Source organism: Musca autumnalis, unplaced genomic scaffold, assembly GCF_047663935.1.
Source record: "Musca autumnalis isolate F117 unplaced genomic scaffold, ASM4766393v1 scaffold_5, whole genome shotgun sequence".
Taxonomy (NCBI): domain Eukaryota; kingdom Metazoa; phylum Arthropoda; class Insecta; order Diptera; family Muscidae; genus Musca; species Musca autumnalis.
In genome coordinates, this window is record NW_027412088.1 from 205,025,570 (window position 1) to 205,046,209 (window position 20,640).

At 34.0% G+C, this 20,640-nt stretch overlaps 3 protein-coding genes across 21 annotated transcripts; 2 read left to right on the forward strand and 1 right to left on the reverse strand.

Annotated features, from left to right (window-relative positions):
* The first annotated feature begins 4,106 nt into the window (after nt 1–4,106).
* On the forward strand, nt 4,107–6,110 carry LOC141406619 (uncharacterized). 5 transcript variants are annotated; one of them, XM_073992409.1, is made up of 3 exons: nt 4,107–4,445; nt 5,436–5,658; nt 5,723–6,110. In XM_073992409.1, exons 1-3 carry the CDS (start codon nt 4,238–4,240, stop codon nt 5,814–5,816), a joined length of 525 nt encoding a protein of 174 aa, XP_073848510.1. In that variant the 5' UTR covers nt 4,107–4,237; the 3' UTR covers nt 5,817–6,110. The 5 variants fall into 5 exon arrangements, with proteins under 5 accessions (XP_073848510.1, XP_073848512.1, XP_073848511.1 ...); XM_073992411.1 differs by having other exon boundaries at nt 4,135–5,281; XM_073992410.1 differs by lacking the exon at nt 4,107–4,445 and adding an exon at nt 4,584–4,816.
* Nucleotides 5,818–20,576, reverse strand: LOC141406617 (uncharacterized). 15 transcript variants are annotated; one of them, XM_073992396.1, is made up of 6 exons: nt 19,911–20,576; nt 8,010–8,153; nt 7,664–7,828; nt 7,110–7,601; nt 6,907–7,041; nt 5,818–6,267 (listed from the first exon to the last, which is right to left on the reverse strand). In XM_073992396.1, the coding sequence occupies exons 3-6, from the start codon at nt 7,770–7,772 to the stop codon at nt 6,113–6,115; spliced, it is 891 nt and encodes a 296-aa protein (XP_073848497.1). In that variant the 5' UTR covers nt 7,773–7,828; nt 8,010–8,153; nt 19,911–20,576; the 3' UTR covers nt 5,818–6,112. The 15 variants fall into 15 exon arrangements, with proteins under 15 accessions (XP_073848497.1, XP_073848494.1, XP_073848495.1 ...); XM_073992393.1 differs by having other exon boundaries at nt 8,010–8,159; XM_073992394.1 differs by having other exon boundaries at nt 8,010–8,162.
* 128up (GTP-binding protein 128up) lies at nt 10,404–12,876 on the forward strand. Its single transcript, XM_073992391.1, has 5 exons — nt 10,404–10,585; nt 10,664–10,787; nt 10,860–11,574; nt 12,302–12,424; nt 12,493–12,876. The coding sequence occupies exons 1-5, from the start codon at nt 10,544–10,546 to the stop codon at nt 12,593–12,595; spliced, it is 1,107 nt and encodes a 368-aa protein (XP_073848492.1). The 5' UTR covers nt 10,404–10,543; the 3' UTR covers nt 12,596–12,876.
* Nucleotides 20,577–20,640: the final 64 nt, after the last annotated feature.

A 20,640-nucleotide genomic window follows, 5' to 3' on the forward strand; every position in this document is an offset into this window, starting at 1 on the left:
AACATTTTTACTTGAAAAGTAAAGGAACGGAAAAATTGTAGATCCGGCAGCAATGTCAGAAAAAAAACATGAAAAAATCAATTTTCGTCTTTTATTTCACAGTTTTTAATTTAGTGTTGTCAGTGTTCGACTTTTTCTTCGGTTTTTCGTCCATTTTGAGAAATAATCGTCAAACAAAAGTCGAAAAATCAGTTCTGCAATTTTCTACCTGTAGAAATTTTGCTGGTAGCCTGTGGTAGAAGAGAAAGCCATTTTCGCACTCTCTCCCTCTCACTCTCTTAAAAATTGCTTCCAGTTTTGGCACTTTTCGGGGTTAAGGAACGCTTTGCAGGTTAAAAATGGTTAAAATGGTAACCTCAGGTAAGTAAAGCTAAGGTGTTACATGAAATCCATGGCACAATAATACACGTACAACGGCAAAACAGCTGATTATCACATTAGTTGTCAAAATGCATTATTGTGAATAAAATTACATACAAAAGGTAAACAAACATTTCACAGTAGACCGATATTTTGACGTTTGGTGTGGTAAATGGGCCCATTATTGTTATCGATGTAACACCTTCTTATTCTACCATGATAAAATCATACCAAACGTCAAATTTGCTCACAATAATGCATTACTGTGAATTGCTTGTTTACATTTTGTATGTGATTTTATTCACAATAATTCATTTTGACAACTGGTATTAAGATCAGCTGTTTTTGCCGCTGTACCTGTTTATAGTGCCATGACATGGCGGAATAAAAAGGTGTAACGCCAAGAACAGCTGATCATAATATCATAATACTAGTTGTCAAAATGTATTATTGTGAATAAAATCTCATACAAAATTATGGTGGAATAACAAGGTGTTACATCAAATCATACCAAACGTCAAATTTGGTCACAATAATGCATTGCTGTGAATTGCTTGTTTACATTTTGTATGAGATTTTCTTCACAATAACGCATTTTGACAACTAGCATGGTGGAATAAGAAGGTGCTACACCGCCATGCATTGGTGTGAATTGCTTGTTTACATTTTGTACATGGTGGAATAAGAAGGTGTAGCGCCAAAAACAGCTGATCATCATACTAGTTGTCAAAATGCATTATTGTGAATAAAATCTCATACAAAATGTAAACAAGCAATTCACAGCAATGCATTATTGTGACCATATTTGACGTTTGGTATGATTTGATCAAGATCTATCTAACAGGTCACGTAAGTAGCACAAATACAACTCTGTTTTGGCCAAAAATTCTTCAATATGTCAAAATGTTTGTTTACGTTTTCATACAATTTATTCACAATAACAAAAAATTTGACAGATTGAAACCAATCAGCTGGCCGTTTTACGCCACCTTATTATTTCATCATGGATTTGATGTAACACCTTCTTATTCCACCATGACAACTAGTATGATGATCACCTGTTTTTGGCGCTACACCTTCTTATTCCACCATGTACAAAATGTAAACAAGCAATTCACACCAATGCATGGCGGAATAAGAAGGTGTTACATCGATAACAACACCAAACGTCAAAATATCGCATTACTGTGAATGGCTTGTTTACTTTTTGTATGTAATTTTATTCACCTGTATTATTGTGCCATGCACCAATGCATTATTGTGACCAAATTTGACTTTTGGTATGATTTCATGTAACACCTTATTCAATGCCCATAAAAGGTCGGCCATTCAGAGTTCTTTTTTTACAACTTTTAACAACAAACATAAGGGCGAAACCTATAGCTCTGCGTGTTGCGTGTGCGTTCAAAAATACAAAAACATAATACATGTATTTCAAATTTGAAACAACAACAAATACATGTATTTTGTTTTTATATTTTTGAACGCACACGCAACACGCAGAGCTATAGGTTTCGCCCTAATAGATTTTATATTATTGTGATTTGAGTTTCATTGTATTTTAAATCACAATAACGTTTGACAACAAACATAACAATCAGGTGGGATTAGTCCCGGTCCACACTAACGTGAATTTCATTAAAAAGTTTCATGAAATTAGGCCTTCTTAAATCGAATTCTCTACTACAGCAATTTTATGATTTTACTCTACAATGGAGGTTGATCAAGACACATCATTTCATGCAATTTTTTCAATGAAATCACTCTAGTGTGGACCGGGACTTAGTGTCCAACTGTATAAACTGTGACCTTATTCGACCATGGCTGTAGACTAATGGCCTATATTACACCATATGATTCTTTACCATTTTTTCTACCGAACCGATATCGTTAGTTAACGAAAATGTTCGGTTGAAATACCGAAAGTGCTATTCTGTAACTGGTAACATAACCAGTAACTTGCGAAAGAACGATTCGTCAAATATTGATATTTGTTCCAAAAGTACGGGAATGGAAAAATTAAAATTTTTCCAAAAATTCTAGCTGAAATTTATCTGCAAATCGGATGCCAGCAATCACGATGTTAGATCAGCCCATGATGAAATTATAAGGTGGCGTAAAACGGCCAGCTGATTGGTTTCAATCTGTCAAATATTTTGTTATTGTGAATAAATTGTATGAAAACGTAAACAAACATTTTGACATATTGAAGAATTTTCGGCCAAAATAGAGTTGTTGTTGTGCTACTTACGTGATCTGTTAAATAGATCTTGGATCAGCCAAACTTGTCAAGTAGAAAATAAGAGAATGACATTTTTTCACTGTCATAAGTTTGGGTACAACAATGGCACAATTACCAAAGTAGTGGTATCGTAAATTTTTGAATATGTTATGGCAAAATTTTCTTTATGTTGTTGGGGAAATTACAACAAAAATATTTTTTTATAATGGGATTTGACTTTTCAGCAGCTGGTGTGACACCACTACCTTGGTAATTGTGCCATGGGTACAACTTTTTTTTTTGTTATTTTTGGAACACTAGCAACAATATTCTGGAGCCTAGCTAAAGTATTTTTTACTTTTTACACTATTTGGTACTTTTAACATATAATGGCTATATTACACCATATGCTTTTTCACATGTATGTTGTCAATCTGGGTATACTTATATACAGACCAGCTGATGTCAAACATGTGAAAAAGCATATGGTGTAATATAGCCTTAAACAGCGAAGTTCTAAATTTCATATGTTTTTGTAAGACGGGCTAACTGTGCAAATACATCTACCTTTATTATTGTACTATGCAATTTGACTTTCTAATGGGTACTTTACACGATATGTAATTTACATATGGGTTGTCACTTTTTATATACAAAATGCATACGCAAAGTGACAACCCATATGTAAAATACATATCGTGTAAAGTACCCATAAGCCATGACTGCAGGGTTGTATTTTTCAGCGATTTTCATACCTGGCCAAGATCTATTTATTTATTATTTCATCATTTACCTGGCCTACCTCTACTTTATTGTATCATGCCTTTATTATTGTGCCATGGCACAATCATACAAGATACCCGCATCGGCCCAGCTGATGTACTGTGAGCTGTCAAAAAAAAAATGTAATTGAAAACACAAAAATAAAAAACAAAACATTCAATGAAAAACTGTGAATTTTTTTTATGGATTTTTGTAATAATGCGTTTATTAATACCTGCCTAATAACATTTTGTTGAAAAAATTATGTGAATAGCTTTATTTTTGGAAATTATTTTTGAAATTTCACAGTACCGAACTGTTTTTTGTTGTAGTTGTCTGAATTACAAATGAAATGTTACGAATTACAACTAAAATGTTTCGAATTACATCTGAAAAAGGTGTAGTTCCAATGTAACTACTCACTTTCGAATGACACGTTCATACAAAATGTCTATAGTAAATTACAAGAGTTGTCTACAGTTTGTCAGTAGTACTGTTGACAATAGGTCTGTACGATAACTCACAAGTTTGTACAAAATGCTGTTCGATAACAAACTTGTTCAGTAAAAGAGAAATGGGAACTACTTGCAAGTAGTTGCAAGCACTTGCAAATACTTTTTACTTGCGAAGTTATCGAACAGGCCTAATGTCAGTAGTAAATCAGTATAGATTCACTATTGACATTTCCTACAGGGATGGTACGCCGACCGACTTGTTTAACGCCGTATTCTAATAATTTACTGGCTCTTAGTTCTGGCAAACATTTGACGTCATTGGCTTGTATACGTCATTGTTTATTGTAAAACATCTTCTTTCGTATTGTTTATTAAAAAAAGAAAAAACAAAATCGAACTATTCAAAGAGAAACATATACAAATCAATAGAATAACCACAATGCAAGAGAAAGAAGACGCAAATTTGTCAACTACAACGGATTTTAATAATTCTTCGACATTTCATTCATTTTCTAGTCACAAGCGGCAAAGCATCATCGACATAGCAAATTTAAAGGGAAATAAAAAAGTTTTGTTCGATTTACGTTTAATAACGTTATTTATTTTTCTTTCTTGCACAATATTGATCTATAAAATGGTTATTGTTAGTAAGTAAAAAACGCTTATAAATAGCAAACAAGGGAAATGAATAATGGAAAGGGGGAGGAAGAAGGGTAGAAGGGTGTTGCTCAATCGTTGGTGGTAGTTTTGGTAATGAAAAATCGAATTGGAAATGCATTTTTTTTGTTATTGTTCCCAATCCGTAACAGAGTACAGACGAATAGAGAAATTATTTGAATAAGTGTCCGTTTAGTTTATTGTAAACAACTGCAAAGTGTCTACTGATGACATCACTGTGTGCACTTGACATAAATTACATTCAACTTCCTAGTTCTGTGTCGTGCCGCTAACCTAGCCTTCAGAAAGTTCAATTAGTGGTTTTCTTGCTGTTTGGTTTGGACAAACCAAAATTATCAAGGTAGTAATTATAAACAAATGTCTAGACGTGCTACTTTTTTTGCATAATATCCCATTACAAAGAAAACTTATCAAAATTTGTTAGTATTTTTGTTGTTATTTGTGTTTGATTAGGGTCAAAATGTTGCCGTTATCATCACCTTTTCTATTGTGGTGGTAGTATATCAACAGCAATTGATACTGATGAATAACAATGAAAAGAGTAGTAGGTGTTTTATCAAATAGAAAATATGATAAAAACTTAAGCAAAAATATGATGTATTTTGGAAAAAGTATTGTATTGAAATTGCATTAATAGATTATACATGGTCTTTGTTGTTTATTTTAGACGTAATATATGTGTGGTTTATGCGTATTGAAAAAATAAACAATCTTCAGTGTGTCTATCTAATGATGATCTCATTACTGAAAGTAGTGTCTAGATGTTAGCCCAACATCCAATCCACCTCCCCTTCTTCATATCTACGTGCAAATTGATTTGCATACGTACAAATAATAAAAAATTATTTATACGTAGTTTTGCATTTCCAAATATGGTGTTGAATTTTAAAATATAATTTTCTAGACTTTAAGCTCACTTTAGTTTGATTTTATTTAAATTTGCATTTTATCTCTTCCAGTGCCTTATTCCAATATGGAAAATGCTGCAAATTTTAAAGGATTCATTGAAGACAGTTATCGCAGTGCTGTTGTTTGGGCCAATGATCATGAATTGTTGCATATCCTACAGCCACTAGTATGTGGTCTACTTGTTGCAATATTCGGTTATAGTCTTGTGTATTTGGACAGTAATGTGCCGGGAGTCAGCCCTCCATCGCCATTTTCGCCAAGGAAGAAAGTCATGTAAGTCTAATTTAATTTAAACATGTGCAAACTATTCAAAAATATTTTTCTTATTGCATTGCAGGTATTACCAACAGAAAAGCAGTGTCCACTTGGGTTATTTAAGCGCTCTAGGAGCCGGGGTTGTAATTGCAGTTCTCATGTATTTAGATATTTAAATATTTTCAATGTACAACTGCTATATGCTACTGGTGGCAATTCAATATTTTATTTAAGCTTTCATTTTATTTAAAGATATTTCTTTATTTGCTTTGCATATTTGATCTGGATCAAAGTAACTTATAAATGAAATTTCTCCTTTCTAAGTACAAAGTAATATAGGTTCTTCCTAGTAGTTAACATGAATTAAAATGCTTTAAAATTCCTTCTAAGCACTAAAAACCTTAAGTATTAATACATATTTTATAAGAAAATTGAATATATTTACATATATATTTTTATATACATAGAAATTCTAATTGGTGTTTTTATTTTGTAGCAAAACGAATGAGTTTACATTTTGTATGCGTATAAAATTGGATTGGTGTATATCTCGTATACACTGATCGATCCGGAAAGTGCGCAAGCAGTTAAGGCCACATAGTTTGCCAACAACTCGAATTTTGGAACCTAAGTGGGGAAATTTTTGTTCATAAATTTGAAGTAGTGTACAGTACACTCAAGTCCTGATTTGCGTCGTCAATGGTAAATGGAAATATGTTAGCGCAATAATTTCAGATCTCAGGCAAAAATTATCAACAAGACCCTAACACGATATCTGACGCAAATCAGAGCCTGCGTGTGATCGTATACCGAAGCCTGATAGTCGGTTAGATATTGACTCCATCGACGGTATATAATAATTTTATCTTTGGACAATATTGACCGAAATTTCCCTTGAGTTTTCTAAATTTCTCCTTTAAGTTGAAACGGCGGAAAGACAAAACTCATAGGGAATTTTCGTTCAAAATAATCCTCTAAATCTTTTTGATATTCTTTGAATTTTCTGATCTTTATAGCGACGGAGGGCAATCAGGTTAACAACAAGTACATCTTGTGAAAAAGGAACAACAAAGGAAGCTCTTATTCTCTTATTACACTGATTATTATATGTCACTGTAAAGTATGTATTCCCCACAAGAAGTATGCGACCTATCTCTGATACAATTTAACAGCATTCGGTGGTAATGAACTTAAATTTAACTTAAACCTAAACGACTATGAAGCTTACGGAAACGAAATTATCCGTTTTATCTTTAATTTACATACCCAATGTCATACGCTGCACAATATTGTCGAAATCAAAATAGGCACACTGTAATATGGGTCCACTTCCATCTAGGTTGCGTATCAAAAGACTCTGTTCAAAGCGATGTTTTCCTTTGGTAACTTTTACCAGCTTTCCTGCAAGAAAAAAAAAAAACGAACATAAACAAGGAATGTAATATACGAAAACGTTTGACCATACATACCATAAACATCCCACAAAGCATTAATATCAGGTTTTAAATTGCATGATTTTATAACAAAATCCACATTGCCCACAAAAACTCGCATATTACGCTGGGGAGTATCCATGGGATCATCGGTGGTGTTTGCGCCCAATTCTTCATTATTTTTAATAAAAGGTTTCTCTTCTACCATCTGCTGACCTATAGTAGTGGAATTTAACTTTAGTCGTTCATCATTGTTAGCCTTGGTCTTATTAGGCATTGGCATTAGAAAAAGTTCAGTTTTGGTTTCCAACTTATCGGCCGTGATAAATGAGGAATCATATGGCCGTTTAAGTGACCGTCGAACACATATTTGGGTTTGTCTTAAAGTTGCTGGCTTTTTGCTCAAAGAACTTTGTACGGTGTCAAAGCTACTATTGAACACTTTCTCCTCGTGATCCCTTAATTCATTGACAAATCTACTTCTCGAGTTTCCCTCACGGAAAATCTGAGCAAGAGGTTTCTTGGAGTCTGTAAAGAAAACAATAATATTTAATTTTTATTTAATTATTTAAAGAAAAACTATACTTTACTTGATAAAAACATGTTTTGCGTTTGAAAAACACATCCAAAATGGCTATTTGCTGAATTATAACTGTATATTTTATAACGGCTGATTGCAATGATAAAAAGTGGTGGCATACTGGAAGTATATTCCACTGATTTATGACTGCATTAAGTTTTTTATAAATTAACGACTAGAAAAATAAATATTTCCATAAAGTATATTTAAAATTTTTTATTTTTAAAGTAAGACCAGCTATATTACAGATTTATTTAAAAAAACTAATTTATTTATTTGCATTTTATACCAATCATGCCCATTTTTACGTTATCGTAACAATAAATCGCAAATACTCACTCTTTTCAAATACTCACTCTTCACAAATACTCTCTTCATCTATCTTCCACTTTACCAAAAAATGAGCATCTGCTTCCCTAGTAGGGATGTAATTTTCCTATTTTCTTCTTCCATATGCCATGCTTTGCGCCAACAAAAAAAATGGCCCGAATGCAGGAAAACTATACCTTCTAGAAAAAAAGTTATTTTATCAAAAATGCCTAAAAAGTGTCAAAAATATAATTTTCATATAAAATTTTAAGTTTTCTAAAAAAAAAGAAGAAAACTCCGCGCAAAATTGGGAAAAAATTGTGCATGTAGACTATTTTAATATTTTCTATCAATCAAAATTTCTAATTATTATATCTCAACGATAAAATAATACTATAAATACACGAATTTACGATCATTTTCGAAATATAATAATATAATATTATTGGATTATATTATTTTGGAAATTCATGTTCGATTAGCATCTACTTTGATTATTGCGATATGTTTGAATCCCGTTTCATAATAGGTGTGTTCGTTTACTAAACAATTTGTACAAGTTCAGAGTCCAGTAACTTCTTGTAATCGGCTAAGGTCTTTTGCATTGTACTGTAGAGTAAACGAACAACATCCAGTAACAATTTGTACAAATTTTGTGTAATGTGTGTTCGTTTATTCAAAATTTGTATAAATTGTATACAAAAGACCTAAAGGCCTGGGTACATAAGCTACCTTACATGTAGTGCGATTCTCTAACTCATTTTTTGAGTTACCGACAATTGTAGGTAAAATTAAATTGCTTATAATTTCGGTAATTACCGATATTTTTCGTTAAGTTAGCGGCGAATAAAAAGCAATCGTAAAGTTCTACCGATAGCATGAGTGTTGTCAACTTTTATTGGAACTTTTCATTCATAATTTGCGTTTTAATTTTACCGATTTTTGTCGGTAACTCCAAAAATGTGTTAGAGAATCTCACTACTGATTGCCTTGCTTTCTTGCTTCATATATGACATATGCCCTGTTCCCGTACTTTATAAAGTGGTAAAAGTTTTAAAAGTCGTAAACGATTTTCATATAAATTTTAGCTTTGTTCCTTTACTTTTTTAATGGTAAGGGTGGTAAAAGAGAAAAGTGTCAAAATTGCTCTCTCATGAACATTTTTACCAGAAACGTAAAGGAACGGAAAAATGGTAGATATGGCAGCAATGTCAAAAAGAAACATAAAAAATCATTTTTCGTCTTTTATTTCAAGTTTTTAATTTAGTTGTGTCAGCGTTCGACTTTTTCTTCTGTTTTTCGTCTTGAAATAATCGTCAAACAAAAGTCGAAAAATCAGTTCTGCCATTTTTACCTGCAGAAATTTTGCTGGTAGCGTGTGGTAGAAGAGAAAGCCAGTTTCGCTCTCTCTCCACTCTCACTCTCATAAAAATTGCTTCCAGTTTTGCCACTTTTCGGGGTTAAGGAACGCTTTGCAGTAGAGCTGGCAAAAAATCGATGGCACTATCGATAAAATCGATATTTTTTTAAAAATCAACTATCGATAGATAGTTTTGCCTATCGATATTATCGGAACAAAAACCCCCAACCTAAAATTCATTGAAATAAATAGAAATTTCGCTGTTTTTCGGTTTTGCGTGTGTGAGAAAGTAAGTCCGTAGTCACACGTACACATTTTTCGGTAAATTAAAATGTATTTTTTAATATTTTTATAAAATAAAAGCTATTGTCTATTCTCCTTTACATTTCTGTGAACTACTTGGACCAAATGTCAAGAAAAGCATTGGCATTTCCGCCATTTTCATCTCCAAAGTAATGGTGTTGACAAATTAACGATAATATCGATAGCAATCGATATTTTAAAATATTATATCGAAAATATCTAATGTTGGGAATATCGATGGTTTGCCAGCTCTACTTTGCAGGTTAAAAATGGTAACCTCAGGTAAGTAAAGGTACACAGCTATTGAGTAAACGAACACACCTATTTCTGTCATTTATGGCCCGGCCATGGCACAATATTACAGGTACAGCGGCAAAAACAGCTGATCTTCATACCAGTTGTCAAAATGCATTATTGTGAATAAAAACACATACAAAATGTATACAATTCACAAAAATACATTATTGTGACCAAATTTGACGTTTGGTATGATTTCATGTAACACCTTCTTATTCCGCCATGGGCCGGGCCGATAGCAATAATCGGACCATTTACCGCACCAAACGTCAAAATTTGTTCACAATAACAATTGCTTGTTTACATTTGGTATGTAATTTTATTCACAATAATGCATTTTGACAACTAGTGTGATAACCAGCTGTTTTTGCCGCTGTACCTGTATTATTGTGCCATGGCCCGGCCATAATCGATTTTCGATTATTAGATTTTGCGATTATCGAAATTAGATAAATATCGACTTCATATTCATTTTCGATATTTGTATGTCAAATTTGATGTTGTGTTGTGAGAATTCAATCCACGCTAGTTCTTCTTTTTTCTAGATTAGATTAGGAGAAAATCAAAAATATATTTTTTATTAATTTAAACAAAGTAAACAGTTTTTAAATCTTTGGCAAGATGAGTACGATTTTGGAAAAAATCGCGGCCATTGAGTCTGAGGTTTGTATTCATGATATTGATCGTTTTATTCCCAAAATCTAATGGAAACTAACCTCTTTATTGTTCTTTGGGCCGTAGATGGCACGTACTCAAAAAAACAAAGCCACTTCAGCTCATTTGGGTCTACTTAAAGCTAAATTGGCCAAATTGAGAAGAGAATTGATTTCTCCAAAGGGTGGCGGCGGTGGTGCTGGTGAACAAGGTAAGTAGGAATACATAAGTTAAATTAACAATAAGGACACTATCTGAACATAACTTTGTTATCCTGTTACAGGTTTTGAAGTGGCAAAAACAGGTGATGCTCGAGTGGGGTTTGTGGGCTTTCCGTCAGTGGGTAAATCTACGCTGCTGTCCAACTTGGCGGGAGTTTATTCTGAGGTAGCGGCATACGAGTTCACAACGCTGACCACCGTGCCCGGTTGTATCAAATACAAGGGAGCCAAGATTCAGTTACTGGATTTGCCTGGTATTATTGAGGGTGCCAAGGATGGTAAAGGTCGTGGTAGACAAGTTATTGCCGTCGCTCGAACCTGTAATTTGATATTTATGGTACTGGATTGTTTGAAACCTCTCGGACATAAGAAACTTCTGGAACATGAATTGGAAGGTTTCGGTATACGCCTAAATAAGAAACCACCAAATATCTATTTTAAACGTAAGGATAAGGGTGGTGTTAATCTCAATAGTATGGTACCACAATCTGAATTGGATGCGGATATGGTTAAGACCATCCTGTCGGAATATAAAATACACAATGCTGATATTACACTGCGCTATGATGCCACCAGCGATGATTTAATTGATGTCATCGAAGGCAATCGCATTTACATACCCTGCATATATCTGTTGAATAAAATCGATCAAATTTCCATCGAGGAATTGGATGTTATTTATAAAATTCCCCATTGTGTGCCTATATCTGCTCATCATCGCTGGAACTTTGATGATTTATTGGAGAAAATGTGGGAATATTTACAGCTGGTGCGAATGTAAGTTGTTGTGAAATGTGATGTTTGGAAATTTGGGAAAAAGTTAGATTAAGGGGGACCACACGACTTGAAGACGTTTCCTAACAAAATGTTCAGCTATAAGAATCTTTTTAATTGTTCCCCTAACATTCCAGAAGGGACATGGGAGACTTTTCTCATATCAATGAGTGTACCCCATTAATATTAGCTCAATGATACGGTATCGACTGCTTATCGGCGAGTGCGAAAGGCGTGTCGTACGACACCACTTGTAAAAACGTTTTCCATTGCTAAAATACTCAAGAAATGTTGCTAACATTGCTGAGGGGTATTTTGCCAACGTTGAAAATTTGATGTTGCTTGGCCTGGGAATCGAACGGCAGACCTTGAGAGTGCAAGGCGGGTGTGCATACCACTGCACAACGGTGGCACCCATAGAAGAATCATTTATAGGACAAAATAAATTCTATTCCTATCTCAGCCCTAAAAAACTTAGGCTCTTTTTTAACGAGTTGCTTCTTTCCGTATTATAATGGAGACCCCACATCTCGCGAAGTATGGATTTCCTCTACAAGAGATTCACATTAAAGTAATCCGAATAAAAAAACTTCTCGTCAATAGAAAATTTACTGCATTTAAGGTGGTGCTTCTAAATCCAACGTGTTTCCCTTCAACATAAATTTGACCCCCCACCTCACATATTTTTTTGTTGTAACTCAATATTGATTTTTGCGTTCCTTCTTTACAGTTACACCAAACCCAAAGGACAATTACCAGATTACAGTTCTCCCATTGTATTGAACAGCGAAAGGACAACCATTCAGGATTTCTGTAATAAATTGCATCGAAGTATTGCAAAGGAATTCAAATAGTAAGTATTGAATATATGACAGGTAATTAATGTGAGGAATGTACATTTTTATACCTTGTCTATTTCAGTGCCTTGGTATGGGGTTCATCGGTAAAACATCAGCCACAAAAGGTCGGTATCGAACATGTACTCAACGATGAAGATGTTGTACAAATTGTTAAGAAAGTCTAAGACAAAAAGAGAGGAGCATTCATTACTTTTGAAATTTGGAATTTTGAAATGTTTGTGTTAATAAGTAGATCAGATGAAGATGTGAAAACATATACTTGTAATTATTTTGAAATAGCGTAATAAGAGCCTAAACGCCACAAATAAAGAAACAACACTTCCCCCAGCTAACCCAGCAAAAAAGGAAACAATTTCATTGTTTTTTTTTTAAGAGTTATGTATGTGGATACGTTTCGGTTACACAGAGTATCGCAGGAAGAGAAACAAAATAAACAAGAAAACAATATAATTTGAGTGGAGTCCTTTGCCTTAGGCATACTAAAAAATGTTGCGTTCTCACATATGTTTAACAGGGAAGTAGACAAATGGAAAATTAAAAATGAAAACCCAAAATACAGCCTGGTTGAATGGAAGATACTTTACAGCAAGCAAACATTTTCGTCCCAACGATGAATTTGGCGGTCCCCACCTACCCTTACCCGTAACCTTCATGGTAAGGGAAATGATATATCAAATAATAATGAGATTAATGTAGAACCCATAACATCACAGGACAGGAGCAAATAATAATGAAGAACCCATACCGCCACAAAATGAGGTTTATATTGTTCAACAAGAAGAACTATTTTATTTTTCAAGTAATGCGGAATTTAGCACTGGAGATGTCATAGACGTTGAACACATTGCTTGCCGTGATCCCCATGAAGAACTTTTGGAGTATAATAATAAATACAATTAGATTAGGAAGATGATGAAGAGTATGCCCCTCCAACGCATGATGTTGAAGGATATGAGGAAAATTTAAATAATCCTATGACAGAATTATCTTCAAAAGAAGATGTTGATATTATTTTGCCATTATTACTTGTTTCTACAAGTATACCTAATCTCCCAAACAGCTCCAAGTACTTACAAAAAGGTACTAGTTTCTAAAATGGACTATGAATATTTAAGGGAATCCGCAAATTATAATTTACCCCAGCGGAATTTTTCGCACGGAAAATAATTTTAAAAAGTGAAATTCTTTTAAAATCGATATTTGTAAAAATTTGAAAACTAGATTCGCCTAATTTTTGGGGTATTCTTTTTGGCATAAATATGGAAATAATTGGGAAAGGGAACGAATTCCGCACGGAATTTTTATTCATGATTGCACAGATAATATGTATGTCTGGTTTCTTTCCCAGTAACTTTCTCAGAGAGTAAGGAGTATTTATTCTCTTTTGCTAGAAAATTATAAAAAGTAAATAGACCCCTTCCATGATACAATAAGAAGGTAGCAGCAAGCATTTGTCCAGCAAGAATTTGAAAACTCTCAGTAAAAGAACTGTAAAAATGCCTCTCTCGAATCGCTCTCTTTTGCTGACTTTTTGTGTTAACAGACAACTTCCAGCAACAATTGGAACAAATTGTTACAAATTTTAGGGTAACCAGACGGACCTAATGTCTACAGCCGAATTGTCCGAAGGGTAACTGTAATTTTACAGAAATTATTTTGTGAAATACCTGAACAAAAAAGGCGGAGTGTATTGACGAGTTTTGGTTTTCTTGGTCCAATATGATCGTTTGTGTTATTTTTTAAGCTCTGTAGACCTAAGTATTTTTCAAATAAAATTGCTTTTTATTTCATTTGTCCCGACCTTTCGTCAATATTTGTTGACATCTTCAGGGGGATACGTAATAAATAAAGTTAATTTTACATGAAGTTTTTTGTCAAGAAGCACATTCAAAATACAACACAACTTAAAATTAGTTGGCCAGTTCCCGTACTTTATAAAGTGGTAAAAGTCGTAAAAGTCGTAAACGATTTTCATATAAATTTTGTGTACGGGAACGCAAAATGTGTAAAAGTGGTAAAAATTGTAAAAACTTTTTAGTTCTGGAACAGAGCTATTATCACATAACGATTGTATTATATTGCAACTCGGTAACTGACATTCGATGGAATGTACATACAAACAAATTATGAACTTAGTACCGCATATATTTTCCAACTACAAGACCTGCACTCTGATTGGGAAATTGTACTAGTCCTTAAAATTTTTTCCGGATTATTTAAAGCAAAATATCTCCATAATACTTTACGTAAATTTTATTATTCAGATATACGCCACAATAGACTTAAATGTATGTGATAGATGACCACCTCATCCTGACTGACTACAGTTTGGAGATTTTTGGAGAGTTTTGTGACTGAGAACTTGCAAATTTTTGCTGGGAAAATTTGTACCCAAAAATTTGCAAGTCTGATCAGCTGAATTTTAATCACCTGTTCAATGTAAACAACTCGAAATGTTAACATTTTTGTGGATAGGATTAAAGCATTAAATAAGTAAACTGCAATTTTAAAAATTATGTTTTTGTTCCGTTTGGTTTAAAATATCAAAAGAAACAAAAACAAATTTCATACATTTTGGGAAACAGCTGACTTTCTTGCAAGTTTTTGCAAAATGCTGTTCGATAACTTTCTGCAATTTTTCTTGCTTGAGAGAGTAAAATTCACTGAGAGAAGTTGCTGGAACTGACTGAGTAATTATTAGGTGTGTACGATAACTTCGCAAGTAAAAAGTAGTCCCAATTTACATTATGCGAGTTTACTTGCGGCAATTGTCAGTTTGTAGGTGAGAGAGGGTGCTGAGAAGCAAAGGGTTACCATATGCCTCACCTCTCTCTCCTACAAAATGACAATTGCCGCAAGTAAACTCGCCCAATGTAAATTGGGACGTACTTGCAAGCACTCAGCAAGTTCTCAGTAACCTCTCTCCACCATTTTTACTCTCTCGAAGCAAAAAATTTGCAGATTGTTATCGAACAGCAATTTGTAAAAACTTGCAAGAAGTCAGCTGATTTGATAAACAAGAATTTGGCGGAAAAGATTAAGGGGTCGATTATGGATAGCAACCCAACTTAAGTTGCGTTGCCCATAGCAAATTTAATGATAAAAAAATCCAATTTATACATTGAAATTCTAACTTGTTTACAATTAAATTAGTAGCTGAAGGTTCAAAACACTGATACTGAATGAATTCTTCAAACATTTCTGTCGTTTCACTTACTTGGCTTATCTTTCCTTTACCGACCCACCTCAGAAAATTATGAAAAAATTACCACAGATAGTGCTTTTTATCCCGATTCCAACCATGTATTGCTTTTGATGCGGAAATGTATACTTCCCGAGATATGGGCCTCCAAAGTTCCACAAAGTCCCTTGTATAAAATGTTGGCAAACCACCGCAGAAAACTATGAAGAAAATACCACAGATACTGCTTTTTATCCCATTTCCAAGCATGTATTCCTTTTGTTGCGGAAATGTATACTTCCCGAGATATAGGCCTCGAAAGTTCCACAAAATTATTAAAAAATTACCACAGATAGTGATGTCTATACTGATTTCAACGATGTATTATTTTGTTGAAGGGTATGTATATACCTCCAAAAATATCTAATTTAAAAGAAAATTTTGTTCCCATTCCCGAGATTTGCACCTGTCTATAGGAGATGTCTTAAATCCCGGCCGAAGGCCGGCTATTTAGAGAATACACTTTGTGGATCTTTTCAGGTTGAAATCGGGATAAAAAGCACTATATGTGGGAAAAGGAAAGGAGTTCCAATTTAACAATTGAAGGTGTCTACCATTTTTTTTATTTTCCATTTAAAATTCTTCTTCGATCCATAAAATCTTGTCACACTTAACAGCTATATTATTTGATGTGAAATCTTGTTCTGAGTGCGAGAATGCGGATTGGATTATGACAATAGTTTGTGAGATAGCGCAACACGGAAATCCAATGATGTTGTAGCTTGTGCCTTCAAATATAGTGGCTCTCCTTCCACGTTCTTATTTGATAGTGGTCGATTGACTTATGCAGGCAAACCCGTTGACTTGACTTGTGCCAATGATCCGGAACGGTGTTCCACCCGGCTAGTGTGTTAAGGCTTCGGTACATAAGAATCATGGCTTTCTGGCTGAAATCATTTCTGCCTCTTATGTAACGAGGTCCTTAGTATTGCTACAACTATAATTCCCTTTCCAATGCACAAATATAAAACATACTGGAACGCAGTGCGATGTTTGGCATACATATTTATTGATATCGTTGGGAATACCTGGCCGTTTTCATTGTGTTTCTCCTGCTCCATGGATGCACTGCTTTTTGCTGAGATTTGATACCTTTAAAATAAAAAAATAGTCACCAGAAACTACAAAATAAGTTATTTTACTTACATTACCGTTTTCCATAATTTATTTAATAATTTTTTCCCTTTTTTATATCTATTTATTTTAATAGCCAAACGTTTGTTTATGTTTTTGCCAAGAAGTCCGCCACAAAACATTCGAATTTAAATCAGCTGATCAAACTTGCATATTCTTACAAGAAAAATTTTCTTTGCAAAGACTTGTAAACAAAAGTCTCCAAAACTCTCCAATATTCTCTCACAATTGTCTCCAAATTCTCTCTCTTTTACTTTGCAAGTTTGTTATCGAACAGCATTTTGTAAAAGTTTGTGCAAATTTGCACAAACTTTTGGGTTAGCGTACAGACCTATTGCTGGGAAAGTTATCGTACACACCTAATGTTAACATTAGCTGTGTCTGGTTACCCTAAAATTTGTAACAATTTGTACCAATTGTTGCTGGAAGTCGTCTGTTAACACAAAAAACCAGCAAAAGAGAGCGATTCGAGAGAGACATTTTGACAGTTCTTTCACTGAGAGCTTGCAAATTCTTGCTGGACAAATTTCTTCTAGCAAGCACTTGCAAGCTCTTCTTCTTCCTGAAAACAATCAATCAGCCGTTTTTAGTTTTTTGTTGATTTATGTTTGTGAACATTAAAAACAATTTTATACCCCGTTTATATATAACGGGATTTAACAAACCGACTGGGTTTTAACTGTCAATTCCATTGCTTATATTTCAAACAAATCCTCTCAAAGAAGGTTAACCCTGCAAAAAGCTCTAATATAAACAGCATATTATTGTGGAAATAACATAGCCTAGTTGTATTGTTTTATGGAGAACAAATTTGTAAAGTGGAAAAATACTTTTTTGTTTCATTTTCTTTTTTATTTTTAATAAAATACAACGTGTTTGCTTCCTTTGTTGGCGGACAAATTGTTCTGTTTTGGCAAGTCAGCTGATTGCTTGCTGGTTTTTGCTGGGAAGGTGTCTCCCAGCAAAATTTGACGGAAGGGGTTCTTTGCGATGACGTGATTTCATGTCATCTTTTGCATTGGTTCAAAGGAAGTCGTGAAAGATCCGATCTTTTCATTAGGATTTGAACCAATGCAAAGGAAGTCGTGAAAGATCCGATCTTTTCATCAGCATTTGTACCCATTCCATCGATCCAATAGAGATGATGTTTGTGTTTTTATTTACACACCTGTTTATTTTCATTTTGGTATGTTCCAGTACTGCAAAAATCTACTAATTTTTATTATTTTTTTCCGATAACATAAAGGAAAAATTGTTATCGTAGTAAAAATAAGTAGATTCTTGCAGTTTCTGGAACAAACCAAAGTTGTTAGAACTGTCGTCGTTATGTCTTACATTTCCTGCATATCAAACAACTAAAACTTCTAAACTATTGGTATTATATGAAGTCCCAACCATCGAGCTATAAATAGAATCGGACTGCACACATTGCTATTTTAAAAGTTCCCTTGTCTGTTCTAAATCTGACATATGCTAAGTTTACATTTACGAAATCCACTCGATTTCAACTGTCAATTCCATAGCTCAAACGTCAAATGAGATTTCATTTGACGTTTAACCTATGGAATTGACAGTTGAAATCAAGTGGATTTCGTAAATGTAAACCAAGCAATAGAATGAAATCAATCAAATCTCGCTTCTTGGAATTTGAAAAAAAAGTCCGAAACGAAAAGGAACAAGAATCTGAAAATAAAGAAGAAACTACTTTTGGAAAGAAACAATTAAAAATAAATTAATTAAGCATAAATGTTATTTTCCATAAAAAGTCTCTCCTCCCCGTTCGTTACATTTTGTTCTTAGAGATCCCTAAAGCAAGCCGGGTTGTAGATCCCTACATATTTCCGTCACTAAACAAAGGAGTATAAATTACCAAAATGTTGTTATAAAATAACAAAATTATAAAATAAACGTAATTTACGAAATAAAAATACTTAAAGGAGTGCATTTGGAGTCCATGTTGAAATCTGAACTGGTGATGGGAAGATAATTGAAAAAACCTTTTGTAAGATGAAAGAATATCAGTTGCGGAGAACGGAGGAAGTAATCTTTTGCGTTGCAGCGGTGGTGATTACATTGCAATTTTGGATGTAAACTTTTGAAAAACTAAACTGATAAATTAATTGTAGCTATTTCATGAATTCGTTTGAATTAATAAAGAGTTTTGTTTTTCATGAAAACCATATTTCAATACAGCATTTCCATTTTCCAAACAAGACATGAAAATTTCATGCCAAGGGGTTGGTGAAAATGACATGCCAAAGCATTGGTTAAAATGACATGTCAAAGCATGGGTGAAAATGACGTGTCAAAGCATTGGTGAAAATGACATGTCAAATCATTGGTTAAAATGACATGCCAAAGCATTGGTGGAAATGACATGTCAACGCATTGGTTAAAATGACATGCTTAGGATCCAGAAAAGAACGTCATCTTTTGGGGTCCACGCTCATATAAAATTCATCGATGAAGATGCTAAAAAGATGACATGCTAGATCACTTGCACCCATGATTGAATGTCATCTTTGGCATCGAACTTTTTGCTGGGCTGTTTACGTTTTACAATTTTCTAGCAAAAGAGAATAAAAACCCCTTACTCTCTGAGAAAGTTCTTGCTTGACAATTCTTGCTGGGAAAGTAACCAGACAGACTTAATGTAAACAACTCGAAATAACTCCCAATTTACTGACAATTGCCGCAAGTAAACTCGCCTAATGTAAGTCCCAATTTACATTAGGCGAGTTTACTTGCGGCAATTGTCAGTTGGATGGAGAGAGAGGTGAGGCATATGGTAACCCTTTGCCTCTCAGCCCCCTCTCTCACCTACAAACTGACAATTGCCGCAAGTAAACTCGCCTAATGTAAATTGGGACTAAATTGGGAGTTATTTCGAGTTGTTTACATTAAGTCTGTCTGGTTACTTTCCCAGCAAGAATTGTCAAGCAAGAACTTTCTCAGAGAGTAAGGGGTTTTTATTCTCTTTTGCTAGAAAATTGTAAAACGTAAACAGACACCTTCCCAGCAAAAACCAGCAAGCATTGTCGCTGGATAATTTTGTTATCGAACAGTATTCAGTAAAAATTTGTACGAATGGTTATCCTACATACCTTTTATTACAAAGTGATGTTTGAAGTAATTATAGCTGAGATAAACGAAGTCATTTTCAATGGTGCAATTGAGACGTCTCTACGCCTTTCAAATTTACTTTCAGATCAATTTTAACAGGACCTTTTCAATTATTTCGGTGTCAGTGATATCTGCGTAGGCAAGTACAATGGCTGACTTCCGTATCGTCAGTTGCTTTACAAATGACTGAAAATATGCGAAGCATTATGTTTATTAACGTCGTTGCAATTAACAACTACGAAGCTACGTGTTTCAAAACAACAAAAATGTGCATTTTCAACGCCGGTAAAAAGCAAACATGTATCATTTTTATTTCTATACGTTCAAGAATCTTCAAGTTTTACCACCTTTTACTCGAAAAACGTTCCTTTACTTCAGGCACAATTCAATTCATATGGGAGCATTTTACAACTCTTACTACTTTTGCCGCTTTTACCATTTTCAGAAGTAAAGGAACAGAACATTAGTTACATTTTCGAGGAACAATGTATGAGTGTACAATTGAAACATTTTGACGAAGTTTAAACAACACAAAACAAGTGACGATACGCAAGTCAGCCAATCTGTAGCTTTGTGTATAGCGAGTCATTTCATTTTATATTTCGTATGATGACCTTATTCCAGTATGATGTTAACTTGTACTGAAGGACTCCAAGTGGTTCTCCTCTACTTTTACTGCTGACCCTGTAAGGACATCCGTTAAGGACATTC

Coding starts and splice junctions, on each gene's coding strand:
- LOC141406619 (XM_073992409.1), top strand. CDS start 4,238: ATGCAAGAGAAAGAAGACGCAAATTTGTCAACTACAACGGATTTTAAT. Junction 4,446..5,435: donor CTATAAAATGGTTATTGTTA/GTAAGTAAAAAA, acceptor TATCTCTTCCAG/TGCCTTATTCCAATATGGAA. Junction 5,659..5,722: donor TCGCCAAGGAAGAAAGTCAT/GTAAGTCTAATT, acceptor ATTGCATTGCAG/GTATTACCAACAGAAAAGCA.
- LOC141406617 (XM_073992396.1), bottom strand. CDS start 7,772: ATGCCACCACTTTTTATCATTGCAATCAGCCGTTATAAAATATACAGT. Junction 7,602..7,663: donor GCAAAACATGTTTTTATCAA/GTAAAGTATAGT, acceptor TTTTCTTTACAG/ACTCCAAGAAACCTCTTGCT. Junction 7,042..7,109: donor TGCTTTGTGGGATGTTTATG/GTATGTATGGTC, acceptor TTTTTCTTGCAG/GAAAGCTGGTAAAAGTTACC.
- 128up (XM_073992391.1), top strand. CDS start 10,544: ATGAGTACGATTTTGGAAAAAATCGCGGCCATTGAGTCTGAG. Junction 10,788..10,859: donor CGGTGGTGCTGGTGAACAAG/GTAAGTAGGAAT, acceptor ATCCTGTTACAG/GTTTTGAAGTGGCAAAAACA. Junction 11,575..12,301: donor TATTTACAGCTGGTGCGAAT/GTAAGTTGTTGT, acceptor CCTTCTTTACAG/TTACACCAAACCCAAAGGAC.